This window comes from Thermothelomyces heterothallicus, assembly GCF_042370625.1.
Source record: "Thermothelomyces heterothallicus CBS 202.75 unplaced genomic scaffold P884_scaffold_6, whole genome shotgun sequence".
Taxonomy (NCBI): domain Eukaryota; kingdom Fungi; phylum Ascomycota; class Sordariomycetes; order Sordariales; family Chaetomiaceae; genus Thermothelomyces; species Thermothelomyces heterothallicus.
Window position 1 is genome coordinate 215674 of NW_027192567.1, and position 23979 is coordinate 239652.

The following is a 23979-nucleotide window of genomic DNA, read 5'->3' on the forward strand; positions in this document are numbered from 1 at the left end:
TCCTCCACCATGCTTGCAGTGCACTACTCCGTACGTGTGTGAACCAACACTTCGGTTGGTCCAGTTATCTCAGATTATCCTTCCTGATCCACAGCGCCCGCTTCTCGGTTCCTCATCATTGATGGAGTGTAATGCGTAATCTGTTCTCGTTGCTACGAACATACCCACACTGATGGTGACGTACTGCGGAGGTATAACTACAGCAACCTGCGATATGAACAGCGCACAGCGAAGCCAACCCGGAATTGACTGGCGCGGGAGTCGATCTCTGAATCCAGTTCCCCGCCGTTGGGCTCTCGAGTGGGTCTGCGGAGACGGTGAAGCAGGGGCAAGCGAATGCCCAACCCTTGCTGATTGATCACGGGCACCTGTGCACCTGCCCGTGCCAGCACTCTCCGATCGCTGCTGGCGATAGAGAGGTAGCAAGATGGCTGCCAATCAACCAGAATCCTTATCACGGGATCTTGCTACCTGAGCCCGGAACTTGGCGCACTCCGCCTTCCGCTCCCGAGCTGCCTGTCCTTGCAGCTACTGTTCCAGTCGTCCTCTGGATCTCCAGCGTCGACTTTAAACACTTACCAGGCAGCTTTCACAGGTTGTCCTTGTTGTGATTGATCTCTTCCCGCCGTTTCTCTTTTACACTAGCTTCCCACACACGCGACCTATAAAGCCTGGAACAAGACTTACTATCAGTACCTGCCTCGAGTAGAGAAGTTGCTTGGACACACAAATCAGGTGGCCCCTCTCGTCTTACATTGCTCTTCTTCCCTTGTTTGAATTGAAAGCTGCGCGCCAGCTCGTCTGATAGAACTCCCGCAGCTACTTTTCCTGTCCAGCAACAGCCATGGCATCCGGTTTAGAAGACGTAAAGGAGGCGTTGAAGGTCATCTCCCTCGGCCAGGAGAAGCTGCTATCCGCAGTCGAGAGCGTCTCGCAGCGTGTTGCAGAGCTGGAGAAGGCTCAGGAGGAAAACCGTCGGCGACCGGACACTGCAGAGACCGATGGTGTCAAGCGCACGTTGACGCCGCTTGCCGGCGGCTTCACCCCCTCGCCCTCGACGGTGCTGCCGGCCGAGGCGGGCACCCAATCTTCTCCCACGTCCTCGACATCCCCCGAGCTGAAATCCAGCTTCTCGTCCCGCGTCGTCCTCACGACGTATCCCAAGCAGATCGGAATCAAGCCGCTGCCGTTGGAGTGGGGTGCTGCAGACCCGCTGCAGCGTGGCCCGGTGACGGTGTCTAGGTCGCCATCCACCATTGGCAGGCGCAACGCCATCGGCGCTCACGGCGGTTCCTATTCCATCTACTATGCCCTTGCTCTGGCCAGCAGAGAGCTCAAGGCGGACCACAAGCCGGACTATACCAACACCGAGCCGGCCGTGAACATTGGTCCCTTTCCCCAATGGGGCGACAAGAAAAAGATTGTGGCAATGGACCCTTGGGGCCACCTGGTGCCCTGGGTCTTCCGCGATATCATTGAGAAGGAGAACGGCATGTGCACACACCATTGAAGCCCCTTCGTCTGCCCGAAAGGCTAACAAACCCCGCGACAGTGGATCTCCGACCGACCATTGCCATCACCAAGGCGCACATGAAGTTGCCCGAGCTCGAGGAGAGCGTTAAGAGCGGACGCTTGGTCCCTGACGGCAAGGTGTGCCTCAACGATCAAGGCGAGCTCAACGTGACCAAGTTCGCCGTCGAGCCCGTCTGGTATCTCCCGGGGGTCGCAGAGCGGTTCGGCATCGATGAGGGCACCCTGCGAAGATCGCTCTTTGAACACACGGGCGGCATGTATCCAGAGGTGAGTGCTCCCGAGCCAGCACAACGCCAGAGAGGAATTGTGAAGCTCACGGCAGTATGCAGTTGATAACCCGCTCCGATATCAAAGTCTTCCTCCCCCCTATTGGTAGAAATAGATCCCCGCTCCCCCACGTCCGCCCGTTTTTGGCATGATTCTGACCGGCTGCAGGCGGTTTGACGGTTTACTGCTTTGGAGATCCCGCGAGGATGTCGGATCCTTCCAAGAGGCTTGCGTTGCGCATCCACGACGAGGCAAGTTTCTTTTTGGTACGCTTAGCCATGTTGGCGCGCCGTGCTGACTATCACCAGTGCAACGGAAGCGACGTCTTCGGCTCAGACATCTGCACGTGCAGGCCGTACCTGATATTCGGCATTGAGGAGGCCGTCAAAGAGGCCCAAAACGGCGGCAGTGGTGTCGTCATCTACTTCCGGAAGGAAGGCCGAGCTCTGGGTGAAGTAACAAAGGTGCATTTTCCCCCTCTTCGAGCTTCCCCCCACCCGCTGCTCCATAGCTTACGCGAACGCAGTACCGTATGTCGAGACCTTCGGTGCTACCAAGCACTCTGTGCTGCTGTTGTGTGCCATTGGCCCCATCTAACGTAGATCTCTAGTCGTGTACAATGCCCGGAAGCGTGGGGAAGATCGCGCATCGGACTACTTCAAGCGGACCGAGAACATCGCGGGGGTCAAGGACATGCGATTCCAGGCCCTAATGCCCGATATCCTGCACTGGCTGGGCATCACCAAGATTGACAGGATGCTCAGCATGAGCAAGTGAGCATCAGGCCTGCCTAGTTGGTGCTTCTCCGAGCTGACCCCGTTTCAACTCGCAGCATGAAACACGATGCTATTGTCGGGCAAGGGTGAGTCACGCTGTTGCTCAGTCACGCTGCTCCGAGACCGGTAAAGCTGACGAAGCGTCCAACAGCATCCCGATCCACGAGCGAGTTGAGCTTCCAGAGTCGTGGATCCCCGCCGATTCGAGGGTTGAGATCGATGCCAAGATCAACGCCGGTTAGTTGCCTCGTTGTCGCGAGCAAGCCCCCTTTCGGCCTCGTGACTGACACCAATATTTCCTGCAGGGTATTTCACGACAGGCCACCGGATGACCGAGGAGGAACTCAAGAGCGTGCAGGGCCGGATTTGGGAGGAGTAAGCACCGAAACCGAGAGTTTGTTGACGAATAAGGAAAGACAGGGCTGACCAGAGACACAGTATTGACCACTAAAGTCGTCTTGAGGCTGCGTCTTATGCAGCTTCGGTATTGTAGTTGTCGGGGTATTCAACCCACTCGTGCCGTTGCGGCCCGCGCGGTCTTCTGAGACAAGTCAACCAATGCCAAATGAAACCCGTGCCACGAGGTCAGCCGGAGCCCGTGGAGATAAGACCAGATTGGCTCTCGGGCTGCTCCCGCTTTCTTCGTTCCGTTCCAATACTCTCACGTGCGTCAGACCTCTTGCAAAGAAAATGTTTTCAAGCACAGTAGTGCGCCCCCCCCCCCTCCTCCCCCTTTCCTCCTCTCCCCCCACGGAAGAGGGGAAAGCAAAATGCGTGTATACATACACTACAGGTTGTTAGAAAAGCAAAAGCTTTGCCGAGTCACGCGCACATTTGCAAACAATGGCCACACTTGGGTGATCTCTGCCTGATGTTGATCAGCACGGGGGGTTGTTGGTCAGCCAACGTGTCCTGCCATGTCACGGCTTCCCGTCTCGCACAAATCGCATCCCTTTACCAGGTAATTTAATAAACTCGAATTCATATGGCACGCGAGACATGTGCCTGTCGAGCAGGGGCTTTCAAGGTTTCGGTTCGGAGCAAAGCCGTCCCCCGACGCACCTTGAACCATTAGGTAGGTAGGTACCTGAAGTACGCACGTGTATGTACCTACCTATGTATGTAATCCATACTATTGTCCTACACTACATCCATAGGTACGTACCTAGTTACAGTAACTGCTCCGTACACTATGCACATACAGTGCCCCATAACTTAGGTATAGGAACATGCCCGCAAGATGTTGAGGGTCCTGGGCCCAGGGAAAAGTTGGGCAATAAATTAATTTGTCTAGACTTGAGTGCGTGCGAAGATTTCCTCACCACTCAATTTTTTTTTTTTTTTTTTTTCGCGGGGGACGCCGAATCCTGCATTCGCCGCGATCTCACGACCTCTGCTGGACACGAGGTCAGAGAAACGAGCTAACAGCATCAGGAAAACGAAGAATGAGGGCCCGCTTCTCCAGGTTTACACTACACACAGAGTGTGGTGTAACGTATCCGGACTCCGTAGTGTAGTGGCCTGGAGAATGCTCCTTATCAATGACGTGATGGCGCATCTACGACCCCGGTCTGTTGCAAGAGAAAAGTTCGCTTGGAGGTTTTTACCCCTGTTTGTGTGGCTCCAGGAGAAGCTCCTGGTGTTCCAAGCGTTCCAGATGCTCGACCACTCCAGCCGTACCCCGGGAAACTGGAAACTCGGCAGATTCGGAAGGAAAGGAAACCGGCGGAATGAGCCCTGGAGTAACCGAGACTTTTCCTTGCTTCAGATGACCTTTGTTGTTGTCGTCGTTCCTTGTCCTTTTTCGGTTTGTCTTCGCCAAACCCCCTTTCCCACTCCCCTCTCTTGCTGATGGTGACACGATACCGGATCCGGGGAGCGGTTTTTTTTCTTGTTCTATGTCTGGGGTTCGGCAGACAGTCGTCATCCCTCGGAGAATAGGAATTGCGGAAGGAAATTCGCGCAGCTTTGTTTTGTTCCTCTTCTGCACTTCTTTCTCTCCTCTACCCCCACCCGCTCTCTCTCTCGCTCTCTCTCCCGCTCTCTCCCCCACCCCCGCTTGCCCCTCCTGGTTCGGATATAGGTTTGGGCTGGCAGAGCTGAGCACAATGGCGGCTGTCTTGTCTGGAGGGTGGGAAAAAAAAAAGTACCGGACCGCCAGAACTCTGAAGTAGCGTTGGAGATGCACAATCTCCCCACGTTCCGCGTGGAAACAGGGTGCGGATGTGGGTGGACAGAGAATTGGAAACCCCGGGCTCGAGTTGAATCGGGCGATCGGCCGTTGGGCCCCTGTACTCCGTACCGCTGTGGTGTTAACTAGTGTATTGCCCAGAGCTCAATCCCGTCAGTCCACTCCTCGGTGCGCTACACTGCACTAGACTAGACTACAATCCCACCAGTCGCTGTGCACACAGGACAAATGGCGCCAATGCCGGGTGAGCATGGTATTGTCCATCACCCCCATCATCAATTGCATGCGCTGGCCGTAATCCCAAGAGAGCGACAAACGTGTGGTTGCGTTGCAGGCACCGGTGAAGCGGAGGGGCACACCAAAAGCTGGTCGGCAGGCAAGCAAGCCGACATTGTAACGAGATCTGGACCTCGTCACGGGGCCAGGGGCGGAAAGAAACGGTGAGAGCTTGTACTGCCGACGCAGCGTAGTGAATTCCGGATACACTGCGGACGTAGTAGGTAAGGTCCGGAGTATGTACGGACTACGGAGTAGTTATGTACATACATACATACATGCATGCCTGCGTACCGTATGTAATCCGTACATACATACAATCGATGGATCGACGGACTGCACTACTTTAGTGCACGTTACGTACCTTTCCCATGGGACCAATGTAAGAATGTACTTTGTAGTGTATGTCGTGTAGTTATGGATGGAGTGGACGCAGCGCCCCGTACTCCGACGGATACCCCGTCCCGAGACGCGCAGTCCACTTTGATGGCTCATGGCGGTGCAAAGGGCTGACGATCACTACCTTGTGCCTGGCCTCGCTGGCGCAGGGTGGCCCACACCCGCAGTCTTGGCCAGGTCTGGAAATATCTGGGCCAGGGCCGGCCGGCGATCCAGGTCGCCAATCGCCACCCAACACCGGTGCAACCGCCTGCAGGTGCAGGCCCAGAGCTCTTGAAGTGTCACAATTTGAATGGCCGGCGGTGGCTGCCGGTCCCCACTCGGTTTTTGTCTGGAAGCCTGACGGGGTAAACTGGTGGAGTGTACGGAGTAGCGTCGCGCAGTGTAGCGTACAGTGTAGCGTACCCTTGGTGCTCCTCCCCGCCCTGCAAGACAGTCGGGTCGGTCTGCAAGTGTTCATTTGAGCGTGCTGGCGCCACGGCCTGGCTGGATGCCCAAAAGAGATCCCCGACGATGGGATGGTCAGCAGCTCGTGTGGTGGTACCTCGTCTGCGTGGCTACGGCCCGCGGGAGGCCGAGCGGGTGGGTGGCTCGGGTGGGTTGTCGGCGCCTTGAGAAACAGCCATCTCACTGGGCAGCTCAGATGGGCATTGCGTCTTGCGTGTGTCCGAGCATGGTTGGTCGCCGCGGATGTCAGGTCTCCAAGGCCTGGCCCGGCCGGGGGGGGGGGGGGGGGTTGGTTGCAAGGCCAGGCATCGCCGTCCCACTCGTGCTTTGCCTTGGTGGACAAGAATGATGGCTAAGCTTGGCCTCCCCTCCCTTGCCCTACAAGCCCGTACCATGGACTGACAAGTGGCAATGGTGCCAGTGCCGTCACCACCGAAACAGAAGAGGTCATCCTCCGGCTTTAATAATAAGTGGAATACCATTTCGGCCCAAGCAGTTTCCGTTCTTAAGCTTCCCACAGCCTCGGACACCGCACCCTGCTCTCTCTCACTCCCCCTTCACTTTCAAGACTCGACAACCTGTGGTCAGCAATCAACAAAACATCTCGAGTTCAAACGTCGTCACCCGCTTGCTATACCAGTCATTACCAAGGAGCAATAACCCACCCCCCGCGCCTTAAGTCAACAGCATCGTATATCATGATGGCTTCCGTTACCTCGGATTCGCGTCGCATGCAGAGGAGGGATTCGTCCGTCCGAAGCTCAAGCACCAGGAGGCCAAGGCTACTTCGAGCAACCGCAACTGAGCCGTCCATCACAACCTCCAACGCCAGCCCAAATGCCCTTGCCACTCAGCCAGGCCGAAGGGCAAGCGAACTCCTAAGCAGGGTGGCCTTCGTCTCCGGCTCTCCGCCCGATTCAATCCTCAGGTCGCCGTCCCTTCTGTCGGCCCGGTTATCGGTGTACGATGGCGGCGACAGGCATAGTGAACTGTCGTCCTCGCCTGACAGCAACCCGGATGCCTTCGACAACTTGCATCGCCATCCATGTACGTCCCCCCCCTTTGGTTGCCGCGGCTAGAAAGCTGCTAACGGTGAGACCAGTCTCTGGACGATACTTCAGCTTCCCTAGCTTCGACCTTTACGAAGCCAGCCAACAGGACGATGAGAAGTCAGAGTCCAAGTCGCCTTGAGACATCCGGCCTCATTGGCGGGAAAGTCGAGCGGTCTGATGATGACTTGGTTCCGCAAAACAAACCGAATGTGCATGACTTGGTTCCGGAATCCAGAACAGCAGGAGCCCTTAGCACGCCCACGCTCGTTCATCCCGGAAGATGAGAGCGCCGCAGCGCGATGCGCACCATTCCGGGACAGAAGCGACCTCCGAGGGCCACTTAGCGTGGCGAAGCCTACAGCGGGCCCCGAAAGGTTTTAGCCGAGCGTCAAGTTTGGAAGATTGACTGCCTTCACAAAGGCAAGGAAGTCCTCCATCGCAACCTGCAAACAGAGCAACACCGGGGAAATCTCAAAACAACAATCACAGAGCCCCTAGATTCTGGGGCATGCATCCATAAAGGACGAATGTCGCCGGGGATCGATGAGTGAGACAATAGCCGTGGTGCGTCATAGGATATTCGGGGAGGCTTGTGCACGAATTTCCGTGGCCGTGGCACATGGGGGGGGGTTCAAGGGCAAAGAAGGAATAGGAATTGGGATGGTCGTGAGATGAAAGATAGGCACTGAACAAGATATCCGATCCGAATAAGGCAGTTGCAGAGAATAGCATGCTTGCCCATTTCTTTTTTTCCCACGGTTTTTCGACCTGGGGTGTTGAGAGAGTTGCTTGCACGTGTTGCGCTGCATCACTGGAGCAGGTCGCACGAGCAAGAAAAGGAGCCATACTCGAGTCATGCAAATGATATCGTGTCATGTGTGTGTGCATTTTCCGGGTCCGTGTGGTTCGTTGTCCCAAACTCATATTGCTCTACTAGCATTTACGAAAAATCCGCCAGGTTCGTGTTGATCTGCTTGCCTCTCAACTCGCAAGAAGCGCTCCAGGCTTCTGGGTTAGTGTAGAGAAGCACGGACCTCCGAGCCCTAAGCTCCGAGCGGCCAATTGCATCAATTCTCGGGCGCCCCACAATTCCAGTTTTTCCGCAAGTGGGCTGCGCCCACACAACGAAATCACAATTTCGACCCGAGCGAAGAAACCCCCAAATTTCGTGACCTCGATTCCACGGTCTCCATCACTAACCAAGCAGCACATCTGTCCCGCCGTTGACATCGCTGCTCCGTCAAGATGGCTGTTGGCAAGTACGTTGCCCCCCCAGATCTTCGATTCTTCGCGGAATGCACGACATCGAGTGGTTATCTGGCGCCTGGTGGATGTTGATGGCTGATACCCGGGCGCAGGAACAAGAGACTGTCCAAGGGCAAGAAGGGCCTCAAGAAGAAGACCCAGGACCCTTTCTCCCGCAAGGACTGGTACGGCATCAAGGTGAGTTACCAATTTGCCCGTATCAATTTCTCTGACATGACAACTGACGCTACTTGTGCTTCATAAGGCCCCCGCGCCGTTCGCCATCCGAGAGTAAGAAGACCCCGCGCCCGCGAGATCGTAGCGCACGAGACTGTGACGGATTCGGGACGGATTCTAACGCAGCGACCAGTGTCGGCAAGACCCTGGTCAACCGGACCACTGGTCTCAAGAACGCCAACGATGCTCTGAAGGGCCGTATCTTCGAGGTTTCGCTGGCCGATCTGCAGAAGGACGAGGACCACTCCTTCCGCAAGATCAAGCTCCGTGTCGATGAGGTCCAGGGCAAGAACTGCCTGACCAACTTCCACGGTCTCGACTTCACCTCGGACAAGCTCCGCTCTCTCGTCCGCAAGTGGCAAACCCTCATCGAGGCCAACGTCACCGTCACGACCACCGACCATTACCTCCTCCGCCTCTTCGCCATCGCCTTCACCAAGCGCCGCCCCAACCAGATCAAGAAGACCACCTACGCCGCTTCTTCACAAATCCGCGCGATTCGCCGGAAGATGGTTGAGATCATCCAGCGCGAGGCCTCCAGCTGCACCCTCACCCAGCTCACCTCCAAGCTCATCCCCGAGGTCATTGGCCGCGAGATTGAGAAGGCCACCCAGGGCATCTACCCCCTGCAGAACGTATGTTGCGACGGCACCTGTTTTGTTATGCCACCAGAAGTTTCGACACGGTAGCTGACTCGGAGTAAACAGGTCCACATCCGCAAGGTCAAGCTCCTGAAGCAGCCCAAGTTCGACCTTGGTGCCCTCATGGCGCTCCACGGCGAGTCGAGCACGGACGAGCAGGGTCAGAAGGTTGAGCGGGAGTTCCGTGAGCAGGTCCTCGAGTCGGTATAAGGGGTCGTTGTTACTGGGAACGCACTGGGCAGGGTTTTCATCAACAATACCTCACTGGGGCTTTGGGCTTGCTTTCGTTGCATTTGGCGTGGTATCATGGTACAGTAGTCAAGGTAACGAATATTCCGTCCAAACGGCGGCGGAGCGCACGGAATCGAAAAACAAGGATGGCCAAAAGACCGTGACACGACCAACAATAACATCTCGCAGCGGAGGCACCAAACCCTGGGGAGGGAGACGGCCTACGGTACCAAAATTGGGAGGCTTATGGTTGGTGTTATGTGCGGGTTGGGGGCGGTCGACTAGTGGACATCTCGGGAATACATGGTAGGATGGGAGCGCATCTAGCCAAGGTTCCAGCGAATGTGACGCCGACAGACTCACTATGTGGTCCATGCCAGTGTCAAGGTTCTCGCGTCGCTCAAACGATCTTCTTTTGGCCTTTTCTTGGGGGCTGTGGGCAGCGCGGCAGGCTTATTACGAACCTCTTTATGCCCGGTACGCAGTAACGAGCTTCCATTCCGACTCCTTAGCACGTCTAAAACCTGCCCCTCCAAACTTGGGGCATTCTCTTAACACGAGGGTGCCCTGGGGTCCCCGCTCCGTTCGGTCACCAAGGGAGCCATCCGGATGCTGTGGGCACACATTCGGACTGCCCAATTAGTTTCGACGACCTTTGGCTCCGGGTGGTTTAGATTCTCAACCTTTGTGCCCTCACCTGTTCTCATTCCAGACTTCTCCTCCCACAAACCCCGCCCCCCGTCTCTTCGTTGAGCAAGCATCACTGGCCTGCATAATCCAAATTCTCTGCCGAGGAGTGCAAGAGTTACGGTCATGCACCTGCGCCTGGCCCACATATCCCGAATTTAGGCTACCAAATAGAGGATCTCATCATCCAAAGTGTCTGGGCTTTGAGGTGCATGGTTTTCTCAAACGTAACATGTTCTGTACCGGTGTCTATACATGTCTATGCTTCGCCATGTGTCTAGGGGTATAATGCACAGAGTACTACCGCACAACGATATCACGGTAAGCGATCTTCCCAACCCGCCTTCCCTTCATCGTCCCCTGTTCCTTCCTACTCTTTGGGCTCCAAGAACCGAAGCACGGCTGTCGTTCATGACGGTCAGCAAGCCCCAAACGGCACACGGCACTTGTCATCGAAGAAAGTCGAAAAAAGACTACCTACCCTCCCTGAAAGCCTCGGGCTTCTCCGAAATGACCCAGTGGCCGGCGTCGACATCGACGAGCTCGAACAGGGGGAAGAACTGGCCGATGAGGGGGATGACGTCGTCGGGCACGTACTTGCTCTGGGTGCCGCGGACGAAGAGCGCGGGTTTGACGAAGCGGGCCTCGGCCGGGTCCTTGTAGGGGAAGTCGCCGAGGTGGTCGAGGGCGCGGGCGAGGGTGGAGAGCGGGAGGCGGAACTTTTGCGTCTTGTCGCCGGGCGAGGGCCGGTGCAGGTTGCCGAGCAGGAACTGGCGGACCGTCGGGGAGGGGGCGTAGGGCTTGAGGATCTCGTCGGCCTCGGCCTGGCGGGTCGTCTTGGCCTCGTCGATCTTCCTCATGCCCTGGATGTAGCGCGGGAACTCGGACGAGAGGCGGGCGTCGACGGGGGCGTTGTCCACGGCGACGAGGTTGGCGACCAGGTCTGGCTGGTTCAGGGCGAGAACCATGGCCGTCTTGGCACCCCTGTGTTTTTTTTGTTGTTGGTGGTGGTGTTAAGTTCAGACGTGGTACTCCCTGTTCATTTGGTGGGTGTAATCCTGGGTAAAGGGGGTTCGGGTTTCTGGAGTTTGGGGGGGAAGGGAAAGAGAGATGAAACTTACATTGAGTGGCCGATGAGGGTCGGCTCTTTCAGACCGTGCTTGCGGATGAACTCGGCCACGTCGGCGGCCATGACGGTGTAGTCATGCTTCGGGTCGTGCGGCGAGTCACCGTGGTTGCGGAGATCCTGGCATGCCCGTCAGCGCGAACAAGGCGCGCTGCTTGCTTGAAGGGAGAAAGGGACGGAGAGATGCTGCCTACCAATGTATAAACGTGCCGCCCTAAGTCGCGCGCCAAGACTCTGGTGACGGCGAGTCAACAGCGATACTATGATTGACGAGCGGTTTGAGAGGCCGCACTCACTTACTCATGGTCCGGTTGTTCTTCTTGGACCCAAACAAACCGTGCATGAAAATGATGGGCGATGTCTGCTTATCAGCCACGGGCTTGGCCGGCTCGTGCAGCTCGTATGCGAGAGGCACTGTAGAGACTTGCGAGTACGAGGCTGCCAGCATCCTCCCCGGCGTCCGAGCCAAAGCCGGGCCCGGCAGTCGGACTCGGCGGGCGCATCCGGAGCAGGCCTGCCGGAGAGCGGATGCGGACGGTAAGAGACCAACAACCATTGCCGTCTTTTATTGTGAACGCGTCTCCCGAAACCTCCAACCTACACCGGCAGCTTCTCAACCAAAGCAATCGGCAGGCCAGTTGTATCGATGGCACCGTTCTGCTGTAACCTTGCTAATATTCTCCCGGTGACTTCTGCGAAACCGGCCGAGAGAACCGGAAGACTCCGAAGGGGGCGCGGCGTGTACGGAGGTAAATCGCTCCGAAAATTCAACATACGCACGGGCCATATGCAACAATATCTGTGTGCCTCCTTCCTTGTAGGGTATGTGCAACTTTGGGGTCTGGAAGAGCCCTCAAAATAATAATTTGTATTTGGTGTGGCAACAATCTCTTACCTGTACAGATATGCCGATTTCTGGGACGGCTTTGTGATTATTGTGAGCTCTCGGTCCGTGGCGGTAATGGACGCCGACATGGAGTTGGTGAATGAAGAGGCGACGGGAGGATGATGATGATGATGATGATGATGATGGCGGAGGAGCACATGGCCCTTCACCGGGCAGCCGGCTGCCAGGGCAGAATCGGCAGGATTTTTTTGACACCAGTCCAGCTGTATGGTGGAAACGGCAACGGAGGACATGGCATGCTTGCAAAAGTCGGAGAGAATACTCCTAATCCTCCGTCTTGGTAGAGAATCTTTTGACAACCTCATTGCCAAGTTTTTTTCTCTTTCAGTTACCACAAGTTTACGGAGAAATGAGAAAGCATTTCAGTTCAGAAAACGGTGGTTTTTCCGCTGCTCGATGATTCTTTCTTTTTCCCTTTTAATTTTATTCACTTGTTCGAGGAAGGAAAGCGAGGTAGGCAAGAACCACGGAAGCTACCCCTGCCTGGCCAATGCTGCCCCACCATTTTACCGCCTCATCCCCACAAAAAGTCACCAAAAAATGCCCAGGAAGCGCCCCGCTCTCAACCTTCGTTGTCAACGGGCAAAGAGGGCGACAGCAGACAGCAGTTGACCAAAGTGGCAGCGGGGAGTGGATTTTGACTTTGGGGCCCAGCTCTCAGCTTCTCGAGCCGCCATCCCTGTGACCGTCCCACCCACCACAGAGACAGCGAGCACAGACACTCCGGTTCTCTCTGACCGGAGAACGCACCGGCCGATTGAATGCGCAAGAGCAACGCCAAACGATCCTCCCCTCCCTTGTCCGCGCCGCCATCATGGGAGACACCGCCGTCGCGGCGCTCAACGCCCTCCTCCGAGGTGCCTCCATCGACGACCACGCCGAGGCACTCGACCTCGCAAGTGCCGCCCTGCGCTCTGCAAAGGGTCGTGGTGCCCAACTGGTCACAGCCCAGCACACGCGCGTGGTGGCGCTCCTGAACCTCGACCGCTTTGACGACGCCCTGCGCGCCATTGCTGAGGGCGGTGATGCCCTGGCCAAGACGTGCGTCTTCGAGAAGGCATATGCGCTCTACAAGACGGGGGACTTGGAGGCGGCCGAGGCCGTGCTGCGGGACGCCGGAGTCTCCAGCGGAAGGGCGCTCAGGGCCCTGAAGCACATCGCCGCCCAAATAGCATACCGCGCCGAGAAGTTCGACCAGGCCGCCGCAACCTACCGAGAGCTCGCGGCAGATCGGGACAGCGGAAACTACGGAGAGGAGAACGACCTGCGGATCAACCTGTCCGCAGTCAATGCGCAGCTCGAGTGGCAGGGCAAGGGTTGGGCGGTGCCGGAACAGGAGAAACAGCCTGCCAGAGAGGACCTGGAAGCGTTTGAGACTGCTTATAATGCCGCCTGTGGCTGCATATCCCGTGGGGACTACACCAAGGCCGCCGTCTTTCTGAAGCGCTCGAGGGACTTGTGCGAGGCCACCGATGAATTGAGTGACGAGGAGAAGAAGGCGGAGCTGGTGCCCATCATCGTGCAACAAGCGTATGTCTTCACCAAGCTCGGCAAGTTAGAAGAAGCCGTCAGCCTTCAGAACTCCCTGAACCTCGACGATACCGCGGACCCTTCTGCCAAGCTCGTGGCCCGCACCAACTCCCTCGTTCTCCAGGCCGAGACCAACCCGTACCTGGCACAGCGGTTTGGCGAGTCTCTTTCCGAAGGCAAGGGGAACGACAGGTTGTTTGAGTACCAGAGCTCTGTTCTTCGCCGCAATAGATACGTCCTCAGTCTACAAGTCCAGAAGTTTCCCGGCGTTGAGAGGTCCACTTCCAGGATACTGTCCAAGGACACGGCTCCGTCCATTTCGAGCTCCAAGTGCGACCTTGGAGTTCTCGAAGCGGCAGCGGCATGCCAGCTCCGAACTGGCCAAGAAGCGCTGCGCAGAATCCTTCCGCTGCTCGAGACACGGCCTGACGACGTCGGCCTTCTGCTCACCGCCATCCAGCTTTACATCCGGCTCCAGAACCCCAGCCCTGCTATAACACTCCTAGAAGCATTCTTTAAGCGCCTGGAGGTCGCCGCCACTCCCGACCATGCCGATGTGCGCTTCGCCCCAGGTCTGGTTGCTCTTGCTGTATCTCTCTACCGTACACAAGGCCGGCAAGCAGCGATACGCAAGGAGCTCGCCAAGGCTGCCGCACACTGGCAAGGAAAGACGGGTATCGCCGCCTCTGGGCCGGGTACCTCACTCCTGCGCGAGGCCGGTATCGAGCTCCTCCGCTCGTCCCATCCCGCCGACCTCGCCGCAGCGGGCGAGGCTTTCTCTCACCTAGTCGCGGTTCAACCCGAGGATCGCATCGCCAAGGCCGGTCTTGTCGCTAGCTTCGCGACAACCGACCTCTCCAAAGCCCAGCCCTACCTCGACGCCCTCCCTTCCGTCGAGGACTTGACCCGAGGCGTGGATGTTGCCGCCCTGCTAGAAGCAGGCGTCGCCACGGCTGCTCCCGCGTCACATGTACAGCAGCAGGCAAGAGGCAAGAAGCGTTCCCGCGAGGACGGGGCGGAAGAAGAAGGGGCCGGCAAAGGGAAGCAGCAGGCCCAGCCCGCCAAAAAGCGCAGAAAGAGGAAGCTGCCCAAGTCGTACGACCCCGACAAGAAGCCCGATCCGGAACGGTGGCTGCCCTTGCGTGACCGGAGCAGCTACCGGCCCAAGGGCAAAAAGGGCAAGAAGCGGGCCGCCGAGGCCACGCAGGGCGGCATCGTGCGCGAGGAGGAGACGCTCGAGCTGGCCGGCGGTGTTGGGTCCGTCAAAGTGGAAAAGGCGCCCGCACCAGGGGGCGGGGGTGGGAAGAAGAAGAAGAAGGGGAAGAAATGAGGGAGGTGTGCCTTGCCAAAACGATCTGGATGCCAAGATTATGTCATATAGGCGATGCTCTAGCCTCTGCTACTGCCGGCCGTCAGACCATGGATAAATAAAACCGCTTTTCTCAAGGAAAGTTGTAACTAAGCCTAGCTTCTTCGACTTCGTGATGACTGTTCAATAAAGACTCTAGCTTATTTTAAACTAGAACGGACCAGAACCGTTTATATAACCGCTTTCCCTTGCATGTGCCGCTCCCCAGGTCAACATAGCCTCATTCACCGCAAAAACCAACCCCAAACTAGCCAGCCCACAAAGCGAAAACCGATGTCTGGGAAAAGGAAAAAAAAAAAAAAACACACACACACGAAAAAAAAAAAAAAAAAAAAAAAAACAAGATAACAGCAACGCTCGTCACAGCAAAAGGTGTTTATAACAGAGCTTCTGCCAGCATGCGATACTGCAATGACGGGCAGTGCCAACTAACCCTCCCACAACACTCTCTCTTCTGGTCCTTTCCAACCCAAACAGCCGTTCCCCCACCCAAACACCTGTCCGACAGCCTCCGCCGCCACCACCTCAGTCTTCCTACCCGCTCTGACGAGAAAGACGAAAGAGGAGGAAGACAAAAAAAATTTAAAAAGGGTAAAAGTAGAAAATTAAAAAAAAAAGAGTATTAAAAAGAGCGGTAGTCGTGAACGTAGGAAGCAGAAATAAACCACTTCCCCGGTAACCCATGCCCTTGACCTGCCAATCCGATCATTAGAGAAGGAAAGGGAAAAAGAAAAAAAAAGGCGTAAGCGGTAGCTTGTAAAAGTGAGAGACTACAGTAAGGCGTAAGAGACGTCAAAGGAAAAAAACGAGTCTATATCGAAGGAAGAGAGGAGCGCCTTCTCGTTGATCGAGACCGATCTCGTTTTCTCTTGCCTTGCCCAAACGTTTCGCGAGCGTGTCCGCGTTACAGTACATGTACTACAATGGTATACTCGAAAAAAAGGAGAGACTTGTGTCGTCCTGGACCGAATCGAAGAAGGAATGAAAAAAAAAAAAAAAAAGGTGTGTGTGCGCGCGCGCGTGTGTTTGTACGTGCGTGTGAGTGTGAGCTGCTGGTGCTGTCTTTGCCGTCCGTCCTGCCGTTTGGAGGACTGTTTATCAGGGCAGACAGGTTGTTGTGCTTGACGGAAGCGGTTTTTCAGGCACTGACTGCCTGCAACGGTGGACTCGGTAGCCGATCGCCGCCTTCGGCGATGTCTTTCTTCTCCTCCTCCGCCTCTTTCGAGGTCTCGGTAACCGGCGACGAAGGCGGCTCGGGAGTGAAGAACACCGTGTTGCGACCGTCGCGACTGCGCGGCGAGCTGGGTTCGGGGTCCTCAACGCCATCTAGCTCACCATCCCTGAGTTGCCGTCCCCGTTCTTGTTCCTCCTCGCCGTCAATGGGAGGCAACGGAGTGCGACTCCCGTCAGAGAAGCTGATGGCCGCATCACTGTCCTCATCCGACGGCAAGGCGAGGTTGCCGCCCGTGGTGGCTCTGCTGGCGGTTTGGGCAGGCGAGAATCTCCTATGTAAATCCCTGAAACTCTTCGCCGTGGCAGTGCTCGCGCTGGCAGCTGACCCGCGGTGATCGCGCTCTTGATTGGAACGCGAGGACAGAATGGACTGAAAGTCGGTGCTCTCCACAGGACCCGTGCGACTGCTCGATGAATCATCCCGATGTAGGCGCTGGCGGATACGCTCGTCGGCCGCCAGGCTCTGCATTTGGAGCTCGTTGCCGAACGTTATCACCGACGCCTTCTTGCCGTGAACCACAAACGGCCCGGTTCCGCGGGGTAGGACGTCGGAAGATTCACGGTTCGCATCATCAGATAGCGTGGCATTTGATGTCGAGTCCTTGGCTCTGCGGTGCCGGTGATGCGAGATGTGACCGGCGCTCTCCCTCAGCGTGCGCTGGAGACTGCGGCGGATTTTGCTTCTTTCACCCCGGTCCGCTGGGGCGCCGCTCGAGGAGCGCTCGCGCCGCTCAGGAGTCTCCTCGCCGTCCGCGCCGCCGTTGCTGGGTTTCTGGTCCGAGGTACGTGATATCTCCGGTTCGAGCAGCCCTGCTTGTTCCAGGAGGTCCCGCTCGTCTGCATCTACGTCATCCGGATGCTCGTATTCGTGCTTCTCAGGAGATGTGGTGGACGAGCCGGCATCATCTCCCGTTGTTGGCGTCCCCGAAACGGACGTCTCGGGCCCAACTGCTGTGGAGACCGACGCCTTTCTAGGGCCATGGTGATCGGCCGCCCCGCTCGAGCTCCACGAATCCTCCCGGCTGACTGTCGCACTAGTGGGCGGTGTTTGGAAGAGCTCCGCCTCTTGAGAAGACTCAGCATCCGACGTCGTGCCGACGGTGGAGGGTCTAGTAAGGGAGGCGCGTTCTGGGGACCGCGGACACCGTTGGCATTGGCAGGGCCACATCTGGCAGGTCTTGCACTCCTCCCTGGTGAGAGGCCTGGCCACAGTGTCGGTGCCAGTGTCCGGGGGAAGGCCGAGAAGTTGGCGCTCTTCCTCCATATCCAGTTGCAGAACGTCGCGATGGCACTTCAGCTTCCATATCTCCATCCGTGTCCACTTGAGCTGAGCCGCCATCCGCGCCGCCGAGAGCAGCATATTCTCCCGGGTCTTTGGCGATATCGGCGCGAGAATCTGGAGATGCCTCGCGTTGCGGAGTTGGGATTCGAGCGTTGCCTCGGCCTCCTTCAGCTTCTCGTTAGCGTCCTGAATCTTTCGGCGCATGAAATCCCGCCGGGCAGCCAAGATGTCTTGAGCCAGTTGGTGGTCAATCCGACTACGGGTGACCGTCACGACGCCCGACGGGGTCTGAATCACTTGGACATTGCCGCTGCTCGAACCCCGGATTGCACGCCGGCTCTGCCCGTCGTAGTTGCCCCCTATGACGCCGCGCATCCGGACCCCCGAAGTCCTGAAGGCGGCGGCGTAATTGAGCTTGGCGAGCCAATCGTTCATCTCGTCTTCGTCTTCTGCCAAAAAGACCTCCTCGAATCCGCCGTGTCTGACGTACACAAATGCGTGTTTGTGCTTGTTGTAGCTCGAATCCAGCAAGGCGACGGCGCCGTCGGTGGACATCAAAGCATCGGGCTTGAATTGTTCCAACGGGGGCTTGAAAATGCACGGGTCGCCGTCGTGTCCCTTCTTAAGGTGATCTTTCTGCTGGTGCATCAACTGTTTGACCCAGTTGGTGTTGCGGAAGAAGTACAGCTGAGCACCAGTGAGTATGGCACCCCATTCCTGCCATGGTGACCTCGTCTTCTTCTTCTTGGCGTCCTTCCGCCACAGCAAGCCGACCTTGGTGATTTTGATGTCCACAATGCCGGGATGGGCCGCATCCGGGTTCGTGGCTGTTTTCTCCGTCATGAACGCATCGGGGCGGGATCTCGCCGAGACTATCTGCAAAACACCCGTTTTGAAAAAGGTCCGCTGGAGTTCCTTCATGTTGAGCGACTTGGCAGTCCCGAGATAGCCGTACGGATCATCCAGCTGCATCACATCCTTCAGGTTGGGCCTGAGCAGGTCCAATTTGTTGTCGATAATGAGCGTATACGGGTCGACCGGCTCCTTGGCGACTCTCTTTGCGGGATCCGGGGCGCCATGGGGGAATATCGACTTCTTGCGGACCTTCTGCGCGACGTTTCGGTCACCGTTGACATCTGGGTCGTCCTCGACATGGATGAAAGGGGTGTACGTTATGTTGTCGTAGAAGACTTCGAGGATTTCCTCGAATATGCCCTCTCCACGAGTGTTTTTCAGATAGTCCGACTTCTGCATTTTGTGCTTGTTGTTCTTGTTGAACACGTCAGTGTGGAGGATGAGAAGAGAGAAAGCAATAAAGTACGCTTGGTCCGGGGACGAGTATATCCCAGGGTTGCACTCGTGATATCGGTTCGCAAACGCCTGTAAGAAACGGTCGATTTGCTGCGTCTCTTTCGGCAGTTCCGCTTCCATCAGAAGCTTTCTTAGTGCCATGTCCATCGGATCGCCAAAGAACCGAAAACTGCGCATATAGCTCCGGAGAACGGACTGGAAAAACGGGTCGGTGCTCTTGGAAAGAGCCGCAGCCACCACACTCCGATTGACGACTCCTACAAGTCGCTCGAGGTACTTCGCGGGCGTGTCATCATCCCGGCGCTCTGGGAGGCTGACGGACCCACGGGGGATTTGAAGGGAGTTGTTTTTGGAGGTGCTGGAGCCTGGCGTCACAGGGGTTATTGTCCCTTGGCGGGACGGCATCATGTCCGTGTTGTGCCGTAGCCGGCTGAGACCGAGAAGGTCGGTGAAGCTCTTTCGACCTGTTGATATCGAGGTTCTCGTGGTCGGCGGTGCCAAGTGGTCATCGACGGAATCTCGGGGGGAATTCCTTCCCATAGAGCTCATGGTCGAGGACCTACCCCTCCTATTTATATAGCTCCGGCTCGGCGACGACTGCCCAGACTGCCTAGAACCGGGCCGGAAAAGGGCGGTGGCCGGGGACGTGGGCCTCCTACCCAATGTTGTAGTGCCTTGGTTCTCGGGAGGGGGAGTTGTCACGCCGTTTCTTGACGGCGTCCTCGACGGTATCGGGGTGGACTGGCTGTCCCGTGACGCATCGGAGCTGGGGCGGTCCGCAGAGGCGGGTATCGACGCAGCGGAGGACGAATTAGAGACATTCGAGTTTTCCGCGGGCGGCGGCTTGGTCTTTTGAAGGTGAGCGATCGGGAACAACGGCGTAGGTTGCTTTGGCTTTCTGCGCGGAAGCCTAAAGAACGTGGTTGTTGCGTGAGCTGTGTGGGTGGTTGCGGCGGTGCTCCCATGGGCTCTGTCCCCCAAGCGAGCATCCGATCGCGAGGACTCGGACAGCCTATTGGGGCCCGGTGCCAATGCCGCGGGATGATCATCACCGTATGGAGGAGACCCACGGGCGTGCGACGACGACGACGACGAGGGACGATTGCTTTCGTCGAACGACACACCATGTTCAGGAACCATGTGGACACGCCCACGGCCTGGATTCGAGTTGCTCGGTTCGTTGCCCTCCTCCGTCCTGGGTATTTCAACCGACCTGCCTAGTCGTCCAAAGTTCATTCGAGACGACTTCTTTCTGGGGTGGGCGGGGTTCGAGAAGGCTGGGGCGGTGGTGATGATTTCTGGGGCTGTAGTGCCATGCGTTAGTACGTCCGGATTCGATTCAAGTTAGCCCGCCGTGGCAATGCGCGGCGGGCATTGCAAAAGCTCGGGCACGTACGGCGAGGTACTGGCGGGGGCTTTTCTGTAGCTGCATGGAGCTTCGCCTTCGCAGCCAGCTGGGAATCCGAGGCGTTACGAAACCTCAGCATCGAGAAGCGCCGGTGCTTCTGGGAGTAATCCGAGCCGGTCAGGGACGCGGGCCCATCTGAGGGCTCGACTATCGAGGGATTGCCATGGGTGGAGTCTACGGAGATGCTATCTCGAGGCAGGTCGCCCAAAGGAGGCGAGATGCCCGAAGGCGACGAGTTCTCTGCTACCGAAGCCAGAGCAGGCAGCTCGGTGGTGGACCCCGAGCTGAAGGGCGGCTGCTTTGGGGCGGGCGCAGCGAGAGCGTCAAAGAGCGAATGGCGCCGCATGTCGCTCTCGCTGGCCATATTGCCGCGTCGTCGCAGGAACGGCATGGTTATAGTTCGGCACAATCGTCATAATCCATCGGGACGCAAACCGGCGGGGGCGGACTCGGTCGGTTTTGCAAGTTGGGAATGAAGCGAAATTGGGGGTTTCCAGGAAATCGGATGGGTATCGCGCAGGGGGATGGCGTGCTGCTGCTGCTGCTGCTGCTGGTACGGAGTAACTAGTTACTGTACAAACGAGTGAATCGATCGCGCGCGTACGCGTGCGCAGTTAGCTGCAGGGATGATGAGATGGAGGTCGTCGGATCCGGGACTTGTCGTCGTGGGCTTGGGATTGGGAAGTCCGGGTTTGAAGGTGACGGTTTAATCCGTACTCCGTATGTAGAGATGATGGGCCCCTTCGCAAACAAGGGGTGTCCTCCAACAACCTGAACAGCCGCTGTAATGCCAAACCCTGGCAGGAGGTGGTACAGTTCAGTGGGTCTGCGCTGCCGACGCTGGGTCGGTGCCTTCCACGAGCTCAAGGTCCCCACCCTTCTCCGCCCGACCTCCTTCCAGCTCATCCTCAGCCACCATGACCCCACTCGACTGCCTTTTTGCATTTGCTCCATTGGGGGGCTCCGGCCCAAGGCTCCAGAGCGATGCTCAGGGGTGACGACAAGAATGGAGAAAGGATAAAGACATTATCAAGGTACGAGATCAGACTCAAACTTGGCGTACGAGATCTCGTTTTATTCCCGAACGATCGAGCCCAGGTTATCAGGGGTATTTTTTTTTTCCGAACAGGCGGAGACTGACCCAAGTTTGCTCGCTCGGCAAATCTATCAAATACGTACATACGGTCCACGGGTCCATCAAAAAGGAAAGGTAATGATATCGTTCGTGAGGCGCCTAGTTACATACACAAGCCTTGAGAGTGACGACCGCATTGTGTCTGCCGCCCTGCTTGAAGCCGGCTACTCCTTCGCGTCTTTGCTTTGCAAATCCCAGCCCAGCAACGCCTTGCGCCTGATGCGTATCCAAATCAACCGTCCCGTAGACGCCAACAAAATCCCATACAAGCCATGTCCCTTTCTCGGTAACGATAATGCCGAACTGCGGTTTTCCAAATCGTTGACTTTACCGCCTCCGCCGCTTCAAATCCTTCCAGTGGTCCAATGGCTTTGCCAGCAGCTTCTCAATGCCGTTATTCCCAAGGAGATAATCGCCAAGATACTTCAAAGCGTTCAGCATCTCCTCGCCGGTGGGAACGATATTGTCACTTGGAACCAAAAATCCGTAGCTCCCAGTATCTCGCAACTTAATATGGTAGCTGAACCGTGCGTGCAGTTCGTCTAAATATGTTAGCCCAGCGTTCTTCAAGAGGTGGCCGGATGCGAAGCTTACGATAGAACCAATCGATGGCTGCGCCGTCCCCAGCCTCGATGCGCCGACGCGAATCGCTCGCGCTGTAGGCCCCGGCAACAGCTCCCTCGCATGCCGAACTAACGGTGTACGGCTCTCCGCTCGAGATGCGGATCGCCTTTGCTAACCCCACCGCGAGCTCTTCGAGGTTCTCAAGGTTGGGCGGCTCGAGGGAGCATGTGTACGCGTACGGAAAGAGCACTTGTTGCGAGTACGAGTGCAAGTCGAGGAAGGCCACGAAGTTGAGACCATTTTCCGTCTCGTTGAAGGCCCACTGCGCCAAAGCGGCTGCTTCGACGGCCTGGAAGGGCTGTTCCCCGCCGTAGCTCTCCGAGCATGGGTCGGATGTGTGCCTGCCTGCGTCCCAGCCGTGACCAAAGGCATGGTCGAGGTCGAGGCCACGGCAAAAACGCATCTTGGTTGGTTGTCGTGATTTACGCCAGAGCCGATCCACTTTCCAGGTGTATTCGTAGCCGTCGGGGTTGAGGACTGGGATGAACACGATATCAAAGTGCTTGAGAAGCTTGGTCATCATTGAATCGGTGCCGTATGATGTGACTGCCGACCATAACAGGTAGTTGACCGAGCTTATCGATATCCACTCACGGCCGTGGAGACCACCCGTGATGAGAATCGTCTTTCTAGGCCCGCTGGCTTCACTGTCGTCGCTGGGAGCACCGACACGCAGAGCATAGAGATCACGGCCCTCGTACGACTTGCCGATACTACTCAAGCTAGCGACGGATGGAAACATGGCCTCGAGCAGGCGCATCCAGTTTGTGATGACCTAACCAGGATCAGCATGGAGAGCAGCAGGGGGAAAGAAAAAAAAAAAAAAAACAGGGCGCCATACAGCCAAGGGCTGGTAGTCCTGAAAGAAGATATTTCCAACCCCGTCCAGGGACGTCCTCATTTTGGCGGCGTCTGCCGTGCTCCACTGGAGTCGGGAAGCCCCAGCGGATGACGAAGGATATGTCGCCCATACTGCTGCTGCGACGTCGGGTATGAGTATCGAGGGCTCCGGCGAGCCGGGCAGCAGGGTGAGCAGCGCCGAAACGTCGTCCTTGGCCAGCCTCACATCGACAAAATCAGGTGCAAAGGCCCAGACGTCGAGAAACATCTGGCTAACTGCCTGAGCGATGGCGCGCTCCTCCTCAGGGTTGGTGACGTTAAATCGAACCACAACGTCATTCCGGTATCTAGATTGTAACTGCGGGCCAGGTCTCTGGTCCTTTGTTTTGGTCGGCGGCCTTCCGAAGACGGCCTCCACCGCGCTGTCACGGAGCCATTTCAGAAACGGGAACACATGGCTGGTTGACTCGGAGCGATCCAAGCGTTGGTACGGGGATGGCTGTAACCCAGCGCCAGCAGTCGGCAAGGGAAAGACGAGGGAGAGGGCGATGGGTAACGCGGCTAATGTTCGCACGAGCAGTCGCATCTTTGTTTAACTATTCTGAAGACGCAACGTCGAAGTCCATTGGAACGCGGGTAATTCGACGGGAAGGAGTCCTGCTCCGGTAATCTGTCGTGTACAGCAGGACGAGGCAAGGTAGATAGGTGTATTCCGTGCACCTCTGGATGGAGTCCGGAGGAGCTCGCTGTGGTTGGCCTAGAATGCGGTGCTGGGATGTTGACCAGGGTGTGTATGGCTGCCTCGGAGATGGGGCTTTAGCTACACTATTCATACCTTACACAACTGTATGTACGGATACAGAATACACTCTGTAATTCGTACTGTACCGTACTGCCCGGCGGCTTGTCAATTGGCTGCCACAATGGAGCCCCACATCGCTTGCCGATCTTGGCTGCCTTGCACCTCTTTGGTTAGTGGCCAGCAGATGTACCTATGTACCTGGTAACTTTCAGTTGCAGGATACTCGTATACTCGAGTATTCCTCCATACAACTGGTAGTTTACGCAGCACCCGTAGAATAAGAAACTGCGACCTTATTTCCAGTATGACATCCAGTAAGGTAGCACCGTGCGACAGATACATTCTACGATTCTATTCCGTTTTCGTACACATACTTGGCATACACTATAGCTCAAGACTGACCAATCTAGCCGGGTGTAACGCCGCTTCT

The 23979-nt window shown here is 56.8% G+C and overlaps 7 protein-coding genes across 7 annotated transcripts; 4 read left to right on the forward strand and 3 right to left on the reverse strand.

The window, feature by feature from the left end:
- The first annotated feature begins 439 nt into the window (after positions 1-439).
- Positions 440-3395, forward strand: P884DRAFT_219783 (GTP cyclohydrolase N terminal-domain-containing protein). The gene is made up of 11 exons (XM_069439425.1): positions 440-1490; positions 1553-1800; positions 1863-1905; positions 1969-2066; positions 2109-2264; positions 2327-2330; positions 2411-2573; positions 2633-2662; positions 2728-2813; positions 2882-2951; positions 3015-3395. Exons 1-11 carry the CDS (start codon positions 845-847, stop codon positions 3025-3027), a joined length of 1557 nt encoding a protein of 518 aa, XP_069299131.1. The 5' UTR covers positions 440-844; the 3' UTR covers positions 3028-3395.
- Positions 3396-6590: 3195 nt separating this feature from the next.
- P884DRAFT_195795 (uncharacterized protein) lies at positions 6591-7080 on the forward strand (the record flags this gene model as incomplete). Its single annotated transcript, XM_069437930.1, has 2 exons — positions 6591-6936; positions 6992-7080. The coding sequence occupies 2 exons, from the start codon at positions 6591-6593 to the stop codon at positions 7078-7080; spliced, it is 435 nt and encodes a 144-aa protein (XP_069299132.1).
- Positions 7081-8186: 1106 nt separating this feature from the next.
- Positions 8187-9274, forward strand: P884DRAFT_298106 (40S ribosomal protein eS1; the record flags this gene model as incomplete). The annotated part of the gene is made up of 5 exons (XM_069444574.1): positions 8187-8200; positions 8300-8384; positions 8452-8477; positions 8557-9058; positions 9131-9274. 5 exons carry the CDS (start codon positions 8187-8189, stop codon positions 9272-9274), a joined length of 771 nt encoding a protein of 256 aa, XP_069299133.1.
- An 873-nt stretch (positions 9275-10147) lies between these two features.
- Positions 10148-11664, reverse strand: P884DRAFT_239378 (Alpha/Beta hydrolase protein; the record flags this gene model as incomplete). The annotated part of the gene is made up of 5 exons (XM_069440135.1): positions 10148-10384; positions 10464-10966; positions 11104-11228; positions 11303-11342; positions 11405-11664. 5 exons carry the CDS (start codon positions 11662-11664, stop codon positions 10353-10355), a joined length of 960 nt encoding a protein of 319 aa, XP_069299134.1. The 3' UTR covers positions 10148-10352.
- Positions 11665-12448: 784 nt separating this feature from the next.
- Positions 12449-15027, forward strand: P884DRAFT_257060 (uncharacterized protein). Its single transcript, XM_069441109.1, has one exon. The coding sequence runs from the start codon at positions 12830-12832 to the stop codon at positions 14873-14875; it is 2046 nt and encodes a 681-aa protein (XP_069299135.1). The 5' UTR covers positions 12449-12829; the 3' UTR covers positions 14876-15027.
- Positions 15028-16052: 1025 nt separating this feature from the next.
- On the reverse strand, positions 16053-20512 carry P884DRAFT_195972 (uncharacterized protein; the record flags this gene model as incomplete). Its single annotated transcript, XM_069437946.1, has 2 exons — positions 16053-20044; positions 20137-20512. 2 exons carry the CDS (start codon positions 20510-20512, stop codon positions 16053-16055), a joined length of 4368 nt encoding a protein of 1455 aa, XP_069299136.1.
- Positions 20513-21277: 765 nt separating this feature from the next.
- P884DRAFT_290662 (uncharacterized protein) lies at positions 21278-23515 on the reverse strand. Its single transcript, XM_069444066.1, has 3 exons — positions 22749-23515; positions 21878-22682; positions 21278-21825 (listed from the first exon to the last, which is right to left on the reverse strand). The coding sequence occupies exons 1-3, from the start codon at positions 23331-23333 to the stop codon at positions 21611-21613; spliced, it is 1605 nt and encodes a 534-aa protein (XP_069299137.1). The 5' UTR covers positions 23334-23515; the 3' UTR covers positions 21278-21610.
- Between the last annotated feature and the right edge of the window lie 464 nt (positions 23516-23979).